Source organism: Python bivittatus, unplaced genomic scaffold, assembly GCF_059951505.1.
Source record: "Python bivittatus isolate LINGU-HERP-01145 unplaced genomic scaffold, Pbiv_v1 ctg000610_np1212, whole genome shotgun sequence".
In the NCBI taxonomy this organism is placed as follows: Eukaryota; Metazoa; Chordata; class Lepidosauria; order Squamata; family Pythonidae; genus Python; species Python bivittatus.
In genome coordinates this window covers 23,919,849-23,942,702 of record NW_028277088.1, presented here as the reverse complement: position 1 = coordinate 23,942,702, position 22,854 = coordinate 23,919,849, and the positions used below count along the sequence as shown (strand labels likewise).

The 22,854-nt window shown below is 37.7% G+C and overlaps 1 protein-coding gene across 1 annotated transcript in view; it reads left to right on the top strand.

Moving 5' to 3' along the window:
• LOC103052672 (serum paraoxonase/arylesterase 2) overlaps positions 1-22,751 on the top strand; it is a 31,170-nt gene extending 8,419 nt beyond the window's left edge. The window contains exons 2-9 of the mRNA XM_007425109.4: positions 2,455-2,525; positions 6,455-6,510; positions 9,374-9,539; positions 10,494-10,620; positions 12,454-12,654; positions 13,493-13,574; positions 16,128-16,256; positions 18,569-22,751. Of these exons, the coding sequence (XP_007425171.1) occupies positions 2,455-2,525; positions 6,455-6,510; positions 9,374-9,539; positions 10,494-10,620; positions 12,454-12,654; positions 13,493-13,574; positions 16,128-16,256; positions 18,569-18,727 (991 nt within the window). The 3' untranslated portion in view covers positions 18,728-22,751. The remainder of the gene's footprint in view (positions 1-2,454; positions 2,526-6,454; positions 6,511-9,373; positions 9,540-10,493; positions 10,621-12,453; positions 12,655-13,492; positions 13,575-16,127; positions 16,257-18,568) is intronic.
• The last annotated feature ends 103 nt before the right edge of the window (positions 22,752-22,854 follow it).

The following is a 22,854-nucleotide window of genomic DNA, read 5'->3' as shown; positions in this document are numbered from 1 at the left end:
CTTTTTAATTTGCTGTAATTTACTTTTAAGTAAGTATACATTCCTCCCCCCTCCCCCCAGTTATTTTTCTTGTTCATTGGCAGCATTATCTCTCTCTATTGCACCAAAATAGCTACTACCCAAAATACAGAAAGCAAAAGCTGCAGTTTGGCCTGTGCTGAAATGTAATTAGTGCAGTCCCAACTATCAATGGTTTCTTTAGTGGGACTTCACAGAATCTTTGGCCTTCCATTTACCCCAGGTGTTTCCAGCATGGCATTCTGATTTGCACAAGTATTTCATCTCAGGGGCTAAATCCTTGTCATCATGCAAGCAAGACTTGTACTGGAATAGGACACATAATATGCTATTACTACCAACTACTACGGAGCATTAAAAATATTCTTTAAATACATTTTGTATGATGGATGTGGCTCTTCCATCTCTTACCCTTTAGGCTGAGGTGTAAGGAGCAATAAATTATCCTGGCACTTTGCCCACACTTTCTGAACTTCCAAAATACACGTGGTATGTGTGGCTCCTTTAGAGGCCCAAAAAACCAGTGTTAAAGGTGCTGCTATTGTGTAAGAAGAATAGATCTAGTATTGCTGGGCTGCCAATTTCTTCTAATACTTGAGGTTTAGATGGTGGCTCTCTAGAGAGACAGCGGATTTAACAACGGTGGGAAAAGACTGAAAAAAATACCTTGAAAGAGGTATTTTTTGGCTGTTAATTGCCAGGAATTTGGTAAAAGTGCAAATTTTCCTCAGGGGGAAACCTTCAGGAGACTTTACATTTACATTTTTCTCCTGTAAAATATTCTGTGGTTTACAGGTGGCGTTGTCCAACTAGAACCACTCACTATGAATTTTCAGGTTTTAATTTAAGGTTGCTGTTTTGTTGTTGTTTTTTTGCATATCACATCTTATATATTCATTTTTTTCTGCATGTTTGAACTGCTTTGGTTTAAATCTTTGCTGAAACTTTCTTGACAGGGACCTATAGCTATTTTTTACATTTGGGAGGACAGGTTGTTTAACTGTTTTATTTCCTATGCTGCTCTTGTATCTATTTTCCTCAGTTGCTAATTGCCCATCATTTGATCTTAAATATAGAATTGCAAATTTTATCCACAAGGACAGTTACCAAGGTTAACAAAGCAACACATTTTCTTTTTTCACCTATTTACTTTTATTATATTTTACCTTTCTTTAATTTAAAGGGAACGCTGCTTTCATATTAGACTCTTCTTTCAGTGCAGTTGTACAGCTAAGAATTTTGTTTAATTTGGAGACATCTACTCTGGACATCATATTATTCTCTTTGTTTCCAATCAGACACATATTGTTGAACTGTTTAGTCTGGCTGAAACTAGCTTTTTAATTTTTTATTTTAAAAAGCATGGGCTTTTTTTACTCTTAATTTTTTTCTTTTAGCCACAGAAGGTAGACCCAACACAAGGAACGAAATGAACTGCTCAATTGTATATTGAGAATCCTAATGGACTTTAATGTTTAATATTGTTAAAGCTAATATTAAGAACTTTCAGTTTTTTCCTTTCATATTGTGCTGTTTGGTTAGTCACATACTATGTTATTGCGCATTACTGAACTTTCTCTTTGATTTTCTACTCTTAATGTTTTAATTGTTTTGTTTTAATTTAATGAATAGAACTTCTAAGCATAAGATTATTTTTTTTCCAATATGAGGAGGAGGAAACATAGTAGAGACTTATTCCAAAATGGAAGAAGTCTAGTTTGATCCCTCTACTTCCTTTCCTCAACTTAAAGAATATCTTCCACTGTATGCAGTTCTTCTGTAAGAAAATCTCTCTAAATTAATTGAGCTAATACATCAAGATTTAAAAGCAAAGTTTGATTCTTTCACGGCTGACATGATGTCAGTTATGATAAACTAACAGCTCAAGCAGAACACCAAAACAAAGAAAATAAATTGCAGACAAGACTGAATTGTCTTCAGTTCAAAAGTGTCAGCAGATCATCTGGAAGCCAAATTGGAACTAGTCAAAACAAAAATTTATAAAAATAATTGTTCAGAGATACACTTGGGGATTTCAGTAAAGAGGACTTGGAAAGAGAAATGGAAAATTTAGTCAAGACTTACCTTGATCTGGATATAGATGAAATTCTTGGGCAGTAGAAAAGAGAAATCTGCCAGGGAAATATAGAGAGAGAGTAAGGAAGATGATCTTGACAGAGATATGCAGAACCGCTGCCTAGACAAAAGGGGCTGAAGCATTTTTAAAGTCCAGAATGAGATAATATTCAGAAGTGACTCAGGCAGATGCTTTCCTAGTTCACTGAACTATAAGGAGGAGGAGGAAATACAGCACAAGACTTGCAAGATTCTGTTATTATAGCCAGTCTCAATAAAAATAGTTTTCCATGTGCTGTATGGTGCATTGTCCATTTTATTTAGCATTATTGAAATGTTTATACTGCTTCTCTCTTGCAGACATAGATTGTGCGCCTCACAAGAACTGAAACCCAAGCGGCTTCCAAATTGTCACCTAATTAAAGGAATTGGTAGGTCTGTGGCATTCTTGTTTGAATTGACATCTGTACTTCTTTCAGTCTGGACCCAGTGGGTGTCTAAGTGAATTCCAACTATGACAACTATTACTCTTAGGCAGATGTGCTTAAAGCAACAGTCTTTGGAAACACAAACACAAAAAGGGGGTCCCTTTTTCTTCTTCACTTAGTGCAAAATGAATAACCAGTAAACAGAATGCAGGCTTTCCACTTGGGTCCATTAACATCTTCATGTCACTGGTCTTGTGAAATATCTCTTTTGGAGACTTGAAAAAGCAGCTGTCAGTCAGAGTAGACAGTACTGGGTTAGATGAATGAACAGCCTGATCCGTGCTAGTGGGAGAAAGAACAAGTGCTGTAACTCTTAAGCTGGGAAAGACCCTTATCTGACTGCAGTGGTTCTCAGAGTTTCAGTATAGACAATCTTGAGATAAGTACTGGTTGGCTGATGGAGTATAAGGCAGCTTCCCTTGTTCTTCTTTCTTTACTTAGTTATACCCTTGAAGCCCAGAAATGGAATTAGTATTCTGTAAATATTTGCTCTTTCTTAAAGTTGTCAGAAAATCAACTTAAATCCATGTTGCCCAACTAATGAAACAGGCTGATCCTCTCTATGAGACACACCTTAATATCGGGTAGCAACATTCTTCAGGCAGAGCAAGTGTGTACATTACGGAAGCTTTCAGCTATTCAGCAGGTACACAATCCCTGTGGAAATGTTTGTGCATTAATAAGCATGATGCAGCATCCAGTAAAACTGTGTGTGCATGTGGATGCTAGAAAAGTGTCCTTTTTAGATTTATACTGTAATATACAGTTCTCTAAATCATAATTGTTGTATGGAAGTTAAAATGGTGTCATTGTTGCACCTTTAGCTATAAATTCTTAGTTTGGTTCTTATGCAGAATGGTGCTGGAAACTACCATCCTTTGCAGATTCACCAATAGCTGATCATATATTTGCTAAGGGAAACACAAATACAGGTATTCCCCAGGTTAAGAACACCTGGTTTATAAATGACCCAAGAATAGAGCCTATTGTAGCAAAATTCGAGTTTAAATACACAGTGATTTGAGTTAAATACACAATAGTCTGAGTTCATAACACAATACTACTTCTACAGTATTATATATTAATACTGTTCTCGCTTACGTACAAATTTGACTTAAGGACAGACCTTGGAATGGAACTCATTCTTAAACTGGGGACTACATGTATACATGTAGTTGCTCTGCTTTTTATACAATCACACGTTTATTACATTTTTATTCATATTTCTGCAAGGAGAAGAGTAAAATGCAAGAAGATTCCCCCCCCCCCAATATTTCCTCATATCCATCCTTTATGAAATGTCAGGCTGGGAGACAGTGAGTAGCTTAAAATCCCTCTGTGAACTTTCTGGCTGACTGCAGATTTGAAGCCAGTTCTCTGAAATCAATCTTGAATTCATGGATAATGTTACACCAGGAGTTGTAGCCATTGCTAGTTGAACGAGCCATTGGCCTGATTTGTATATAGCACTGAACTAAAATTCAGCACACCACTGTATTGCTTTCAATACTGGTATTGTTTCAACCAGTGCTTGTCTGACACTTCAGGAACTGGAAATATGGAAATAGTCACTACTCTGATGAACAGTAGCCTGTGTCTCATGTAAAGTAATTGTTTTTATTAGTAGCAAAACCCTGAGCTATTGTTAAATATTTTGATTTGCCCTGCTTTGGTAGAAATGGATAGCTTATTGCCTATGCAAGACCATGCGACATGGATGGGTTCTTTAGTTAACCATTGTAAGTCCTGAGGAGCATGGATACAAAACCCAAGAAGGAGGGAGAAGTCTGTACAGAAAAGAATGGCTTCTGTGGGGTTCAGATAACAGTGCAAGGTAAGCCCCCCCCTAGAAAGTTGAAGCAGGGTTTTAAAAGATGTCTCCTTCCCAGCCAAAGATTAAGCTGACTCAACATTGCATTTGCTTATTCTGCAGGATCTCCATAGCAACAGAATTTTTGCAACCTTTGGCTGCAGATAAGGGGACTTACATTGGCTAGCTCGTTGTCTATCTCTGCAGGTCGAAACACACTTCTGAGAGGAATGAAGTTTTTGTTGGGGCACAGGAACGATTAATTTATGGGGGAAGCTGAGATACTCTTATTTCTTTATTATTATTTATTCATTCATTCAATTTATATGGCCACTTATCTCAAACAAGTGATTCTGGGCGGCGAACAATTATAAAATCAGTTAAAACCTAATTACAAACACAATACAGAAGAAAATTAAATATATACAGCAGCCAAGAAAAATTGAAAAGATTAGACAAGATCAGCTGCTCTAATTGTCTGTACTGGAAGAAATAAGTATTCTTCTGGAAGATTTTTCCACCCCTTTATATTTAACTATTTGTTATTAAAATGCTTTATTGCTGGCATGTGGTTTTAGCAACAACAAAGAGATACTATGCAAAACAGATATGGTCAGTGGGCTTATCCAGCCCTGGCTAGGATATTTAAAGCCCCAATTACAAGTGAAGGGCACAAAACTGCATTAAAATTATAACTATAGCTCCTCAGTGATCACTAATAATAGAAGTACTTAGAATAGCGGTATCTGTAGAGTTAATGTATATTTTTATATAGGCAAAGATAAATACCTTGCAGTGCTTAAGGTATTCCATGGAAATTCACAGGACCTCCTGCACAAAGTTATTGTCAGAATAAAATTTCCATGTAAACCACCTTAGCTCCTGCCAATTGTTTCATCATTCCTGGAACTCTTGCCTTGCCCTGCCTAAACTTGGAGCTCCCTAGTTAATTTCACAAGTGTCTTCCAAGAGAACACAATTCAAAACCTCTTAGTTTCTAATCTCTTTTACAATCCCCGTAGGAAGAAAAAGAATCCTTGGCTTGAGTTTTCCCTGATAATATAAGCCAAATACATTCAAGTTTTGACTCACCCCCTCCTAGCCCCTGGGCTCAAGTAAGCTGTTAGTCCCCTGCCCCCACATGTGTATGCGTGTGCCCAAATGCAAAATTCTTCACTGCAACCTACAACCATGATTGCAACTGTTGGGAAAACCACCTGCCTGTACAATTGCTTTGTGGTGCCATCATCACAGCTTCCCTGATCGCATTCATATGTAAGAAGGCAGGCAGTTTTCCCCTCAGACCAACAGCCCCCCCCTTCATTTATGCATACAGCATGGGATGGAAACAAAGAGTGGGGACTAGCTTCCCCCCCCCCCCTGCTTTCTGCATAGAGCAGATGTGATGGGATATTTGTTACTCCAGGAACTGCAGTAGTGCAGAAGGCAGGGCACTGAATGGTGATTTTGCTTTATTCCACTGGTTGTCTGGAGACAGAACTTTGACTGGCTCATGCTTGTTCCCAGTGTTCTGAGGTTGGTAGGAGTGAAAACGATTGTAAAGCTGGCTTCAAAATGGAAGGATTGGAAGACATACTGTCTAGAAGTACCCTGAATCCTTGGCTTCAGGTGGTGAATTGAGGAGGCCCAGCTCTCTGTTGCCCTCCTACTTTATTATCCATCCATATAGACTTTGAGGATTCCTCAGCAGTGGGACAGCATCTGGTTTATCTCTTTCAAATGGATGTTACTTCCAAGAGTCTTGCTGTAAGAAATCTTTAGAATGAAGTGTTGTAAAGAGTTGGCTGTAAAGATTGCTTATTGCACGATGCAATGAACCATCTCTCCTATAGTGTCTTACACAGAGGATGCCTCACAGTGAGAAAGTCAGTGAGGGAGGCGGTAAAGGAAAAGTGGTGTGAAACCAGCAAGAATGGCACTCAAGTCCTGTTGTCACAGACAGTGAATCCTGTGGGCTGCTCTTGTTTCAGTAACTATATACTTCCCTGTATTAGAACTTCATTTGAGTATCTCTGATAAAGATTTTTTTTTTTCTTTGCAGAGACCGGTTCAGAAGACATTGATGTACTTCCTAATGGGTTGGCTTTCATCAGCTCTGTAAGCTGTCACTGGTGTCTTGACTTTCCCCAATCCTCATATGTGAAAGGCTGTGTTTGAGTTCATAAGAAGCATGATTTCACATTGCCGTGTTTTTATTTGTTGGCTTACCCTGTCCACATTAACTTTAAGGTTGTCAGGATAGGTCTGAGGGTTAATTCATTTATTAAATCAGGCTGAGACTTCCAATAATCCTGAGGGTCCCTTGGTTGCATCTCTGCACTTGACTTGGATGACATACTGGGGCTGAATTCCAAACAGTAGGTGAGGGCAAGTTAAATAAATAGGCAGGGGGCCAAAACTAAGTTTTATTTTGTTTTATTTACTTCTCTCTGTGTTTCATAATTTTTCCTTTCTATCATATTAGAAATGACAAGGAGTTCCCCAGGTTTCGGAAGCCTCAAATTTGTCACCCCTGCAAATAGTTCATGGAATGTTCCACTCCAAGACTGCAGTAACAAAGTGGTCTGGAGCAATGCAGCATTCATTTGGTGCACATTATGGAAGTAAAGGAAGTAGAGACTAAAAGAATTCTGTAGGACTGCTGGAATCTCATTTACCTACATTTTCAGTAACTGTGATCATTCTGTATGGATCATTATCTTTCTGTACACTCACAATACAATGAAAAGGAGTAAAGAAAAATAATAAAAGCAATAAATTATGAATTTATAAACGTAATATTCATTGAAAAGCTAGAGAAAAGAAAAACAAGGTAGTCTCTAGATTAGATATCCTAGCTTGCATAGAATAATGGGAGCATGCTTGGAGCAAAACTCGGCTTTGATTGCACTTGTGGAATACTAGCCAAAATGTGTCAAAACTGTCCAGTACTGTGCTAACAGTTTGCAAGGAATGCTGAATACCTATGGCAAATAATTTAGGGTTCACTTTCTTTTACCAAAAGGTGTTATGTGAAAGTCTTGAATGACCAAAGCTTTGATGATTGGCCGTTATGGTGACAACCATTGTCATATAGAGAATTGCAACTTGTAAGGGGAGTATAGCTAATAAGCATGAATTAGTGAATGAAATGTACGGAAAAAAGAAAAAAGATTATATATATCTAAGAAATTAAGCAGAAAGATATAGATCTGAATGGAAGTGGTGTGGCCTTGTGGAGGGGATTTGATGAATAATTGTAATGATAATTACAAATGATAAAATATAAGCCAGAAAATATGAATTGGTGTCATCTAGGTTGCTGTTACTGTGTATCAAAATAGGAATCAATAAGTTGTATATTATGTTCCAGTAAATGGTAATAATAATCAACAGAGGTGAGTTTTGGGAAAAATTGTGCAATGTTCTGAATTAAGGCAATCCAGGGGAAACAAGTATTCTGCCAGGCAACATGACTAAGTGGCAACAAGACAAGAGAGTATAGAAAAAGTGGGTTATTTGGAGAAAGAATTAGATTGATGACTGGTGAGTATTTGGTTAGAAAAAGATCTGGGTTTCCATTATATATTTTAAAGCATAGGTCTGTTCGTACTTACACATGGTAATCAATATAAATATAAAAGCATGATTGATTTGATTGTTTATGATGAAATATTGAGAGTAGTATCAGGAATTGCTCATGAGAAGAAGATGGGCATGGAAAAAGAAATGAAAGAAAAAAACATGGATGTGAAAAAGAAGTGAATGAAACAATAGTGAAAATAGAATACCTGCAAGAAGACAAATTAGATATCCTGTATAAAATGGTATTAGAAAATAGATTAATCTCCCAATAGAATGAATGAAAAGTGGATGCAGGGAAAGAAGATGTGGAAATTGCTTGCAAAAGAGGAAAAATAACTTGGTTACAGAGTGCCTCAGAAGAATGTGGAGTTACAATAATGTGAAGTTTGAAAAAGAGTGCATGGTGAAATGATGAAGTGAGAGAGACTGTAGATGAGAAAATAATGCATGTAATGGTAGCTGCAAAAATGAGGATGGAAGAAAGATATAGAGAAAAAGATAGCTGCAATGAATATGGTAAAGAAGAACAAGGAACTATTAAAGTTAAAAGAAGCAGAGAAAACGCAAAGTGATTTTGGTGAAAATAAATTGTTTTGGAAGTGTGCAAAGAGGACTAAACAAGGAGCCTCCAGCAGAGTGAATGGAGGGGAAATTATTTGGGGTTAGAATATTTACTAAAGATGAAAGAAGAAAGGCAATGTAGGAAGCCATGTGTAGATGCTGTGGAATTAAGAATGATTTGCAAGGATAGAATATTATGGGAGGTATTATGAATTATGTTGTTATAAACTAGATTTAGCTCTGTTTTCTTTATCTTATCTCAGGCCTTTAATTTCTTTGGCTAAGAATTTCTTATTTGTTGTCTGTGCTCCGAATAACATCAGTTACTTTGAAAGGGATTAGCATAAAGGGCAGGTATGAACAGAACCATTTGACCAATGTTTGTACATGAAGGACTTGGGTGAAGACAAAAGTCTTGAGCAGGCATCTGAAAGATATAAGAGTATGTGCCTCTCAGAATTCAGTGAGGAAAGCATTCTGGAAATGCTGGTGCCCACTACAGAAGAAGCCCTCTCTTTCCACAGCCTTTGCTGAAATCTTCACTAATGATTGCTTTCAGACCATGTGCAAGTGCATCCTTGCATAGAGCACATTACAGTAACCTAAACATGAGGTTACCAGAACATGTCCTATTGTAGCTAGACTGCCAGGGAAAGACCAAGTTGGGATACCAACTGAATGAATGCAAAATGTATTTTTTGACCTTGAATTTCTTTTTGCTGTGCTAATAGATAAAGATGTCAAAAGCCATTGGGAAATCATTAATCTTAGGAGTTTTGATGGAATGTTCTTAATTGTCATAGGACCAAAATTCTCTTTTTATTTCATTTTCAAGGGTCTGAAATATCCTGGTTTAAAAAGCTTTGCACCTGATAAAAGAGGAGAAATATTACTGATGGATTTAAATGAAGAAAATCCTCATCCAGTTGAACTAAAGATCAGCCGTGGGTTTGATATGGCATTTTTTAATCCTCATGGGATCAGTATCTATATCGATGAGAGTAAGCAAATTATTAAGTGGCCCTAATTTTCTTCATTTTAGCTTTCCATCTGAAGTTGATTAGGTTGATTAGGGTTAACCTTGGTTGGTGATCATGGCCATGGAGACACAGGGATGGGCAAAGTATTCTTCATTATCTGCTACTTTGCTATCTCTCTTCAGCAACCAATGAAAAATGCTTAATCCCAGTCTTGGATCAGTGTCAATAATTATTGTATAATCATATTAATAGTTTAATTATCCCTTTTCTATGTTTATGGTTGATTTTGTTTCTCTTTTAGGTTATATAGGTATGTAAGATTTTCATTTAAAATGTTTGCCCATTTTTTAAAAAAAACTTTAATTTTATTTATATTGTGAACTATAGCTACTTTTAGTAATACTACTATTATAGTCTTGACTATTATTACGGGAACTGCAAGGTAATGAAACCTTTCTATGCATGTCTGAAGGGCACTAAAATGTTGGGATCTTTTGTAGAGTTATGGCATGTACATTTAAGTCTAGTACTAAATTAGTTTGAGATAAAATTTCCAATTTTCTAGTTTGATTTTTACCACAAATAAGACTAATTCACTAATATGCCCAAGTGCTAACAGTGAACTGAAAAACTGTAATAATAAAAAAAGGGTAAGAGAAGGCAGAGGTAGAGGCAGAGGTAGAGAATTGTGATATGCCTGCTAAGAAGTTGTGGGTACTGTTAAAGGGGCTTTTGAGTTTTGGTGGCTTGGAGTCAGCAATATAAGGGGCAGAAGAGATTTAGAGCAGTATCAAGTAAAAGAAGAAACTACATCTTTTGGAAGAAGGAAACTCTCCCCATTAGAGTAGAAGATGACTAGGTGAGCGAAATGCTGACAGTTGCTTTATTTTGTTACATGGGTAGTTAGAAAACTATATCTGCTTATCATTGCAAATTGCATTAACTTTGCTCAAATGTTCACTTCACTTTCTCTAGATGATACTGTATATCTCTTTGTTGTAAATCATCCACAATACAAGTCAACGGTGGAGATATTTAAATTTGTTGAAGATGAAAATTCTTTGCTGCACTTAAAAACTATCAAACATGAGCTCCTATCAAGGTATATTATAATAAACCATATTTGAAATTTGTGTTTGTAATTGGAGAGGGAGAAGATGGGTTGTGTAAATGGAAAAGAGGTTTGAAGGGAACATGAATGCAAATAGGAAAAAAAAAGTAAGCCAAAGAAATTAAAGATGTGAAATAAAGGGGGGGGGGAGGAAACATAGCTAAATCTAGTTTAACCATTTACCATATTTCTCTACACATTTCTATCTTTACAAAATCATTCTTGCTTTAACCATGTCTGTGAACCATTTAATTAAAAATTAGAAAACAGAAATGGAAGAAGATGGCATTATTGGAAGTAGAGCAAGTTTAGACAACTTTCCACAAGGTTGTGTTCCATTTGGAGAGCACTAATTGATTTAAGCAGTTTCTGCTTTTTGTATTTTGCATTTTATTTCTTATTAGTTGCTTAACTGGTTGAATGCTTACTTCATTCTATATCCTAAAAATACAGAATCTTTGGTGCACAGGCCAGATGAGGCCCATAAGGCCTCTCTGTTTGGCCTGCTGAAATGCAGCTGGAGGTGCTGACTGTTACTGTCTCTTTATACAGAGGAAGGAGCTAAGTGTCCTGGCTCTCTAGCTTCATTGCTCTCTGTGCTTGGAGCTAGAAGCTCAAGAGAAGGATTTTGGAAGAGAATTAAAGGGTTCAGGAGACTAAGGAACTGCACCTTAAGGTGGTCCAGTCCTAGGCTGTGCCTGCCCCTTGGCTGGAAGCAGTTCTCCAGCCCTGACCTTTACCCACCTTAGACAATACAATTGTACAATATATATCCAAGCAATTCTCTATCCTATACTTATTATCTTCAATTAAACTTGTATTTATTTATTAATTTATTTATTATTAAATTTGTATGCCACCCATCTCCCCCAACAGGTGACTAACTTGTATGCTACCCGAGTCTCAATGACTCTGGGAAGCTCATAGTAATCAAACAAATTACAATAAAATCAATAAAACATAAAAAATAAAGATAAAGGATGGAAATCGTGATGAAGTGAGGGGGTCTCAGTTTCCCTCACTGAAGGCCTGGGTGAAGAGCCAAGTTTTCACAGCTATGAAAATGATAGGTTTTCAATACAAGGTATTTATAACATAGTACATTTCAGTAGGGTGGATAGAAAGTCAGAAACAAACAAAAAAACAAAGTTGATTGTATTATATTGTAAAGATAAAGTGAGAATCACGTTAATTCCTTATTAGCTACAATGTGAATCTAAAGCAAATTACACACTCTAGAAAAAAAATTACTTAGAAATAAGTTGTGTTACAAAAGGTAAGTATACATAAAACATCCAAATGACGCTGGGTAGAACATTGCATTTACATTACTGAGAGGACTGGATGTATTTAACTGATTACCCAATGATTTTGGCGAGAAGCTAAGATTTGAGGCTGCTGAAGAAATATTCAAAACATGCCTGGCCTACTCAGTGTTGTCAAGTTTCTGTTGGCATTTTGAAAGCATCTCCTTCGTGTTACATTCTACCACCACCCTCAGACAAGAAGACAGAACTTTCATCAGAGGACAATGTTTTCTTCATAGACTGTTGCAGGCAATTTCACTTTTAGGATTTTGGGGACTGTATTTCATTTGGACACTTCATGTATACTTATCTTTTGTAACACTGTTTACTCTTAAATAATTTTTCTGCAGGCTGGAAAGTCAGATACAGCCTGCCAAGCAGATCTGTGTTCTGTCTTGTGTTCAGAGCACAAAATGATTTTGGGGCAATTGTGCAAATCTTGTAAGACTTATAGAAATCAACTTATGCAACAGCAGTTGTGTAATGTTGTGTTGTATCTTTTTCATTTTTGCCATAGTGTGAACGACATTGTGGCTCTGGGCCCTGAGAGTTTCTATGCCACCAATGATCATTATTTCTCAGAAACCATCATGATGTATTTGGAGTTATTCTTGGGTTTGAGCTGGACAAATGTTGTTTACTATAGCCCAAAGGAAGTTAAAGAAGTAGCAGCAGGATTTTACAGTGCCAATGGCATTAATATTTCACCAGACGGGAAGTAAGTTTCTTCTTTAACTTGGTTCTTCCTTAACTTAGTTCTCTGTATGACATTGGACTTTCATCACCTGGTTTGAGAACATGTCCCCCAACTCATAGTATAATTGAGATGGGAAGTAAAAAAACCAAAACCCTCTAGTCAGACCTCATTGGCATGTCACTGTTGTTTTATTGTCAACAATAAGGAAATGGCATACTAGGGTTTTTTCCCCTTTCTAGATTATAACCACTGGGATGCCCTAGTGGTCTCCTGATTCTGCTTAACTTCATTGAGATCAGCCAAGGTTGGCTAGGTGATGCTATCTGTTGTGCTTTAGGATAGTTATACAAGCAATAATTTGTGTTCCTCAAAACTGGTCTTAAAATTTAGTTGCTGTTTTGAGGAACAGACTAGAAATACCCTTAAATTGCTTTCCCCAATCTAGTGCAACTTGTAGCCATCTAAATATATTGAGTTATAACTCCTATAATCTTGAGTCAACATGATCAAGTTAGGGGAGACTTCCCTAGGAGAAAATAGTGTGATATTAATCACCAAAATGAAATAAAATCTATTTGAGGAATCATCCAGAGATCTTATGATTAGAATTGACTAAAAAATATAAAAAATACAGTTTTCCCTACCCTCTTATAAGAAGCATTGTAACAATTAACTTCATTTCATTTATTGTTTCCACTATTTTTATTGTCTTTATATCAAATGGTTTTATAGTTGGTCATTTTATCAGATTCTTTTTAATTAATTTTTTTTTTTTGCACACTCTGGGCCAGGGGAGGTTGAAGGAAGGACAAGTAGTATTAAAATCAAATAAGTAAAATAAATAATATGTCATTTCAAGGTATGTCTACGTTGCTGATATTATGGATCATAGCATTCATGTCTTTGAAAAACATGATAACTTGAGTTTAACTCCTGTGAAGGTAAGTTTGTTTCATTTTGGTTTAATCCAGGTATGCTGTTTTTTGTATCTGAAATAACACTTTGATTTTGAATAATTTTTCTATTTATATGCTATTCTGTGATATCTTATGTATTTTTGTGAATGTGTATCATCTGTTAGTGAATTAATACTGTTGGCTTTTGGTGACATAAATTTATGACAAATATCAATGGGATATTGATGTTGGTGACATTCCAAAGGACTTGGGATTGCTTTGGTTAAAGTTGGGCCCATGTGACTTGCAGGAGTTCTCAGTCAGGACCAATTAGGAAGGACAGACATTTCCTGAAAGCATATGTTATTATCTAGAATTATAGGGAGATGGTATTGGAACAAGAAAAAAATGGATAAAATTGTGAGCATCAATAGTACCCGGAATGGAGAGAAATGCATTGTTTGAAATACCCAAAGTTTGGCTCATGCTGATATTTTGCATGGGATAAGGCTGCTAAAAAAAAAAAAGCCTGGCCAGCAGAAACTATTCTGTTCTCATATCTAAACCAAGTTATTATTGCCCATAAGAGATAGCGAAGAAGCTACTGAAATCAATACTAAAAGCTTTTTTATCTGCTTTGGCTGGTAAATCAGTTGCATTATCTTTGAGAATTATCTTTCAAAATGCCGATCACCTCTAAACTTGACTACTCCATTGCATCTTATGTAGAATTACCTTGATATGTAATCCAGAAACTTCATCCGGTTCAAAATGCATTAGTTGGGCTATTTCTACAGTGATTAGGAGAGACCATATTAACCTAGAATTCAGTTATCAGTTTATTTCTAGGTGTAATGCTATGAACGCAGGTGTACTGTAGTACTAAGTGAGGTTGATTACTTTTAAGTCATTAATGCCTTCTGCCCAAGCTATTTGAGTGAGCATCTTCTGTGTATCGCTATTTTTCATGGGAGGTGGTGCAGAAACTTTTAAAGAAATAAACTGGAAAAACCCACTTTTAACTACTGAGTGCAACCCAGGGTCAGGCTTTTGCTATAGTTGCATCTGAATTGCAGAATGCACTTTGTGTGTGCTAGAAGAACTGATTCCTTTGATGGTCTTTAAGCAGGTCCTGAAAATACATTTTTTAATTGCTCTTCATTCTTCAGCTGCTCTAATTTTTTGTATTTGTGTTGTTTTGTATTGTGTCCAAATGGTCTTACTTACCATTGGATTTTCTTGTAAATCACCTAGACATATAATGTAGGTGGTAGACAAATGTGACAGAGAAACAGGCATGTCCCTTTCACTTGAAATACTAATTTCCCAACAAGTGGCTGTAGCAGTTAGAACAATTAGGTTAGGATTTTGTAACAGTATACATAAAATATACGTAATATATTATCTTGGATGCTTTGATCGTAGAAAATACATTGTTTTGGGTGATTTTCTATTACTCTTCATATTGGGTCTGAGAGTATTGCTTTTTGAAAACCTTTAGTAATCAAAGCATAAATTATAGAGCTAGATCAGGGATAGGGAACACATGGTTCTCTAGATCAGTGTTTCTCAATCTTGGCAGCTTGAAGATGTGTGGAACAACTCTCAGAAGTCCACACATCTTCAAGTTGCCAAAGTTGAGAAACACTGCTCTAGATACTGTTTAAGAATCTTGGCCAGTGGTGAGGAAAGCTGAGAGTTGCTACCATGGGCTGCTGGTATCCTGTTCATGAGCTAGGTGGACCAAAGGTCTGACTTAGGAATAGAGGCACTTGGCTAATGCTAATGCAGGTATGTAGGTAAACTCTTGTTATAGACTCTTAATAAATGCAATTGTAGTTCTGTTTAACTGCAGCAAATGTCTTCTATTTTCTTCTGGCCTAAGGGAAATACAAGTGTGTATCACTGGGTCTTTCGCCAAAGGCAATGGTTCTTTTTTATAAGATTCAGAAGCAATGAAGACACAAGTGGAGAGAAGTTAAATGATCTTTATTAATAAGCAGGCATTAATACATTACCAAGCAAGCAGCTTTCTTCAGTCTGTTGTCAGGAGCCCCGGTAACAACGAAAATACCCCAATACAGCCAGCGTGCAGCACCCCTCCAGACCAGGTCTGCATCGAAGCTCACAAGATCAGGACTCCGAGGCTTTTTATCCTTAACTTAGAAGATTACTATGTGAAGCTAAGGATGGCATGATAATTAATTACACCTGTTGTTTGCACGTCTTATGATACTTCAAATTCCTCCAAAAAATAAGCTAAAGCCTAAAGTGGGTAGACAGCAGCCAACCTCATCGTTCCTGGTATACTCCCCAAATTCCAAGGTTGTACCATCCTTATCTAATAACCATTTGTGCAAAATAACATTGTGCTAAATAAATTTAACTCTTAATGAAACTTGATAGCTATTATGGCCCTGGAGACCCCAGGAGCAGAAGAGACAATTATGGCACACCAGTCCTGTCTCCTCAATGTACGAAAGTCTTCTGATAGTTTTCCTCTACACTGGGCCAGTATCAGACTTGAAATTATTACTTTTTACATAAAATTACAAATGGTAAATTTACTACTGGGTTGGCTTTTCTTCATCATTGTAGATCCTACAGTTGAACACTGTCCTTGATAACATATCAGTTGACCCTTATACTGGAGACCTTTGGTTAGGATGTCATCCCAATGCTGCAAAACTTTTCTCATATAATCCAGAGGTTCCTCCTGGCTCAGAGGTTAGTACGAATTATTTTGATAAGGTGCTTTAGAAATATATTGTAACTTTTAAACCAGGGTGAATAAATTAGGTGGTAGAAAAATCTGCAAGTTATTTTTCAGAACAAAATGCTTCTTTAAATGGGACAAGAAGCACTTCAGAAGAAGTGCACCCAACCAGACCAAAGATTTTCTAGGCCAGTATCCTATTCCACATATTGTCCATAAGCAGAATTCAGGAGCAAAAGCCAGTGTGGTGAAGTGGCTAACTGCTGGATTAAGTGGCTAAGTGAGGAGACCCAGGTTCTAGTCCACCTTGAGCCACAGAAGCTCACTGGATGATTTATGAGTCACTTATTGTGGGCAAAACAGGAGAACAGAACACTATGTATGCTGCCTTGAGTTCCTGTATGAAAGGCAGGATATAAATCTCATTTTTTAAAAGGCTTTTCTTATACTTTGTATTTAAAGCCTTCCAGTCCTAGAAGCAGCAGATAATCTAATGAATTGTTGCAACTGATAATCTAATGAATTGTTGCAATCTTCGTTATGTGAAGATATTATATCCTATTTTCTAAGTCAGTGTCCATCATCACATATTAGCAAATCTCACAGGCTAACTATTGGACTGTTGCAACATGTTCTACATGGGGCTGCCCTTGAAAACCATTTGGAAGCTCCAATTGGTCTAGAAAGCAGCTTCAATTGGTCCAGAAGTAGTTATGGGCGCATTTCATTGTGCCCACGTAACACCCCTACTCCACAAGCTGCACTGGCTCCCAGTAGGCTTTTGGGTGCGATCCAAGGTGCTGCTGGTTATCTAAAGCCCTACATGGCATAGGACCAGGTTACTTGAGGGACTGCCTTCTCCCAAGAACATCTGCCTGCATCACATGCTCCCCAGGGAGGGCATGTTCCAGGTTCCTTCTTTTAAATCTTGTCATCTTACAGGACCTACGAAGTGTGCCTTTTTTGTGGTTGCCCCTGCTCTTTTTTTTTTACAGTCTCTTTCCCCCCTCCCCAATATACGACAAGCCCCAACTCTCCTTGCCATTAGGGAAACCCGTAACCCCTGGCTCTTCCCCAGACGTTAGGGGCCGGTTGAGTGGGAGTCCCCCTGAGGTTGTTTTGCTATGCACTTGGTGGCCATTTTAGATTTTGTATTTATAGATTGTCTTTTCATTGTTAGATAGTTTTCTCTGTTTTTTCTTTTTGATTTATTGTGTGTTTCTATTCTATGCCATCCAGACTCACACTGTCTGAGTTGGGCGGCCTTATAAATCTTTAAATAAATAAATATCACACCGTGTGAAGTCTGTCACAAATTTCCTATTGTTCAGTTTCATAGGATGGCCCTGGGGTCTTGTTATCATGAGAGAGGGATACAAAATGCACATTCTCTACGCCATGCATGCTGCTAGATCATATATGTTCCTCCCTCCTCCCCATTGCTCCCTCCCAACGTCTGGAGAATTTAGTCGTTATTTCCTTCATTTTTTTTTTCTTGAGTTCAACTTACTCAGGTGTAATCATCAGATATACATACACACAATATTCCAAGGGTATCCATAACATGAGTCATTATAAACATGAGACTGTCAGTTCTGCTTTGTTTTTACTTCTTTTCTTGGGTGTTCCAGTGAGAACTACTTTTTTCCATCAAAGCTGAACAGTAGATTTAATGCTTTTATTGAACTATGCATAGGACACCTGAGATTCCTTTTCTCTTCAGTTCCTACAAGTTTGGGTCCCTTCCGTGTATATGTGAAATTAGGATTTGCTGCCCCAATATACATCAAATTATGCTTAGGCCTTTCAGATATAAAGTTTGTGCTGATCTGGCATTAGTGCTGCTGTGCATTTTCAGTGCAGATGTCCCAGGAATGGGGGAAGGATGCTGACAAGTCCATTATAGGCCATGACGAAGACAGTTATAGTGCACATGTATCATGGTTTGTTTGCATTGATTTGAATAGGGGTGTGAGCAGATTGCATGTGTTGGCACCAGAGCCAAATGAATAGCAAGTTCTGGATGCTCTGCTTCTACATCATGAAGCATTGTACTGGAAGAGAGACATGAGTGCCCCTTTTTACAAAGAAATAAGAGATCACAATTGGGATGTCTTAAAACAAATTTATTTCTTATTTCTGTTAATTCATTCTAGAGCATCTGTGCCTATATAGACCCTATTATTTAGACTTCTGATGTTCCTTAATAATTTTTTTAATAGTATGCATAGCGTACTGATAGTGAGAATCTCTAGCAAGATTCTCATAAGCCAAAGTTTTGTGTAAGAGTCTGGCTAATCGATTTCTGTTTGTTTTCTTTCAGGTCCTTCACATCCAAAATATCCTTTCTGATAAGCCTACAGTCACTCAAGTGTATATGGATGATGGGTCAGTAATTCAAGGGAGTTCAGTTGCTACCATCTATGACAAGCATCTCCTCATTGGCACTGTCTTTCACCGAGGCCTTCACTGCCAGCTGTAGTTGTCACATCATGAACTATGTCTCAGTTGAAAAAGTCAGCGTCACTGATATTTGAGCCAAGCTTTCTGACACACGCAGGTCTGTAATAGCAAACTTTGACCTGCATTGCAATAAATATTAACAAAAATATTCTGATCTCACCTCTTCTCCAGAAGGAATTATTGTAAGAACTTTTTGGATTAAAAAAGGCTGTGATACTGAAATAAGTGTGTAGAACAACATAATCTGAAAATATACCTACTTTTATTGATATTTCTGTTTTGGATTACTAATTATAACTCAGGTTTCATGGAGGAAACCTGATGAACTCAGGTCTAAAATTCATGTTAGCAAGTCAATCTGTCTAATAGTTGTAAGTATAAGTCCACCTATCTAGTAGTTCCCCAAAATATCAGAGATCCAGGATGTATTTCACATTGTAACCTTTATTCATTTCCCATTGTTTCCAGGAGTGGAAAAAATCCATAGCAAATATAATTTCCTCAGTTTCAGAGTTGGGATACCTGTGGCTGTCTCTTATCTTGCTTGCTGGAACTGGTGGGACTTGGGACCGAATAGGTTACTTTTTCCCGAGTGAAGATAATTACCATTCTAGGCAGATTCAAACCATTTCAGCCCAGAAACAGAGGTGCTGGCAGTTGTTAGTTCCATATTTCAGTTTCATCAAGTAGCAGTAATTGCTAGATAATCTAGAATGGTTCTGGTTTCCCATGAATGTTCCTTTCTCTTTCTTGGTTGATTTGCACATTATGCTCTGTTGAAGTGGAACTGCCTGGTAAAGAGCCAAGGACCAATCACGTCTCTTAGGAAATGTAGTTCAGAAGTTATCTGGAAGAGTGCCCCACTTGTAGCCCAGACAAGCTTTGTTCTGTTGGTCTATACTTATTACATACATTCTTCAACTATGTTCTTGACCAAGTCATTTTAAAAAAAAAAAGCCTAACAATTCTGTGTTGTCTGTAGCCACCAGTATTAAAAGAAGACATCTGAAAGGCCACATGAGACTGAATTGGCTTCACAGTTTCATAGCCTATAAAAGAGCTACATTTAAACCTTACTGTGGCTAAAGTGCCTCCATTCTCCTAATATGTTGCCAAGTTTTAGTGTGAATCTTTTGTGCTGCCAATATATTACCTTTGCCTCTTTCCCTTGCTTTTTTTTTCACAGAAATGTAGGAGGCTTTTGTATAACAGGCTCAAGCAAGCTTTCACGTTTGGTCCTGGCCTCTGGGAAGCTGCTGAACTGCAACTCTTTGTTTTCTCTTTGTATGAAAAGTTCAGTTTCAAGTTGGCTGCCAATAGTAGTTGATACCCAGAAATAATAAAGCAGTTTTTTTTCATGGAGTTTAAAAGTACCAACCCAACATCATTCAGTTATTCCAATCAAAAGCTTCTACCTTTCCATGCCGGTGTGGCCTTAACATCTGCAGCGCTACCTGCCTATTCGTAGCATTGAATGTTGATGGGGTGGAGGTAACCCTCTCAGTAAAAAATGTGGGCAGAAGGCACAGGGGCAGTGAAAATACCTTCCTGCTATGTAATCTCCCACTTTTGTTTTCAGCCAATTTTTTTATGCTGATGTTTCAGTACCATTCTTTTAATTCCAAAAAGACTTCCTGATAGTATTGGCCAAGTCAGTCAGGAGTTAAAATTTAAAAAAAAAACAAAAAAACCACCCTCACCACAGATTATATAACTAATTTAGGATTGCTTACTTTCTTAATCCATGAACATGAACTGGACAACTAAACAAAGCTGGTTTGAAAGTATCATACACCACACCACCCAGTCTCCCAAAAGCTCATGAGAGAAGGCACCAGCTTGAGGAAAGTGAGAGATGAGTGGGCGATTGGTTCACATTTGGCAACACTCTAAATTCAGTGTTTCCTGTTTCTCTGGCCCCTCCCCAGTAATTGCTACTAGCTTTGCTTATGATACCCACAGTTAAATTAATTATAAATTAAATTATGGGGTTGTGTGACATACAAAGTTAAATATGGTTTGAGTCAATGTATTCTGCATCTCTAGCCTGTGACATAAAAGGGATTTTTATACATCCAGCTATGCATATTCTAACTTCTATGTGTATGCAAATACAGTGGTACCTCGGGATACGAACGCCTCTACTAACGAACTTTTCGGGTTACGCCCAGCTCCAGCTGCAAAAATTTACCTCGATGTGCGAACTCCGCCTTGGGGTACGGTCATTTTTCCGCCCTGACACGTGGTCCGCGGCCATTTTCCTGCTGCGCGGCGCCCGGCCCTTTTCCCGCCCCGCCGCGTGGTCCGCAGACGCCAGAACGGATTAATGGTAATTACATTGAACCTTATGGGAAAATTTGCTTCGGAGTGCGACCAAATTCGGAGGGTGGAACGGATTAACCGGATTTACATTGAACCCTATGGGGAAATTTGCGTCGGGTTACGACCAACTCGGGATACGCCCAGAGTCACGGAACGGATTAAGTTCGTATCCCAAGGTACCACTGTATGCACGCAGGCCATGTGGAGAATTGTGCAGTCAGAGTACCTTCTCAAATGGACAAGATGCTTTGCAGGGGCAGCTGCAAAGATATGTCAAAGTGGCAGCTGTGATTCTGCTATTGAAGCCCTGAATGCAGAGAGGAGGTGGGGATTTGTGCAGTTTATATTTTGATACCTCCCATGAATGCCTTTGTATTAGGCTTGGTTAATACTGGTGAGTTCACAGCCTCATCTAGTCAATGTCCATATAAATATATATGTGAGATCTTCAAAAGACTCACCTAAATCCTAACCAGAACTCACTTGGCCATCATAAAGTGCATACCAGTAGCTTGTTTAACAAAAATAGCTTTTTACAGTATTTTAATTTATTAGGAAAACAACTGTAAGTAAATTATTCCTTTTGGAATGTACTGGAGCCATTGATATTATTGCTTCTGAGCCACCTGTGATGAAGGACAGAGAATGTGAGAAGTTGTAGAATATGAAAGACTGTAGACATATATCTTGGTCTAATGCTTCTGATCACCCCAAAAGGAGGATTCACAAACTATCATCCCCAATGATCCTTTTTACTGAATAAATGTTCAGCACATCATTCTTTTGCTAAAATGACAGAAAACTGGAAGATTCTGCTTCAGAAGATTTTATGCAGAGAGTGGATAATACAGTAGTGAATTTAACTGAACAAGATGACCATGAAGTTCTCTTCCAGTCCTGTGATTCTGGTGGAGAATGGTGCCCTCCACTGGACACCGATGAGCAGAGATTTTTCTGCAGGAATGTAATGAGATAGCTACAGCTCAAATGTTGAAATTTGAACTGTCATGATTTCTTTTTATAGACTTCTGGGAATTTTACACAAAAATAAGTAAAATTTATTGAGGACAAATAGAACCAAACTGAAGACAAATAGAACCAATTTCACTTGCAAGTGATGTGACCTAATATTACTTTGGGGTAGTTAAGGGCACATCTCTGCTTGCCCCAATCACAGCACAAACATGGCCTGCTAACTTAGTTTTGCTCATGATATTGTCGTCTTATTGTTCCCAGCCCATGCATATGACAGGCTGAAGTTGTCCTTAGCTGTATCACTGTTGTAAGTATTTTGTCCCTTGTCTCACATTGTCAAAGAGCAGCCTGAAGGTATGTAAGGTCGGCTGGTGGCTTGGAACAGAGAGAAGAGAAACGGGATAAGTTTGGCAGTGAGGACAGCACATTTCAAGCCAATTTAGCTTTCTGCTGATTCCAGGATGCATGAATAATAATTGAACCCTTAAGTAGGAAAAGGCCCTGTGGAAAAATGAATTCTATAAGATCTTTATTGCTGTTACTTTCCTTTGCTTTTTACCAAAAATTACAACAAGATTGCTCATAATTTCAGTCTTAAATATTTCTCTTTTACTCCCCCTCATAAATACTTTCAACCATAAATGATGGGTGCCCACTGGTAGAAAAACAAAAAGTAAGTTGACATGGTAACTGGTTATGTGATGATCATGTAACTGGCATGACACTTGTTATTTAGAGGACTACAAGGGCACTGTCAGCCCCACTAGGTAGACCTATCCAGGAAATCAACTCTATAGGAAGACTAGAATTAGTTTGTTGCGATAGGTTATAACAACAAAATCTTGCAAG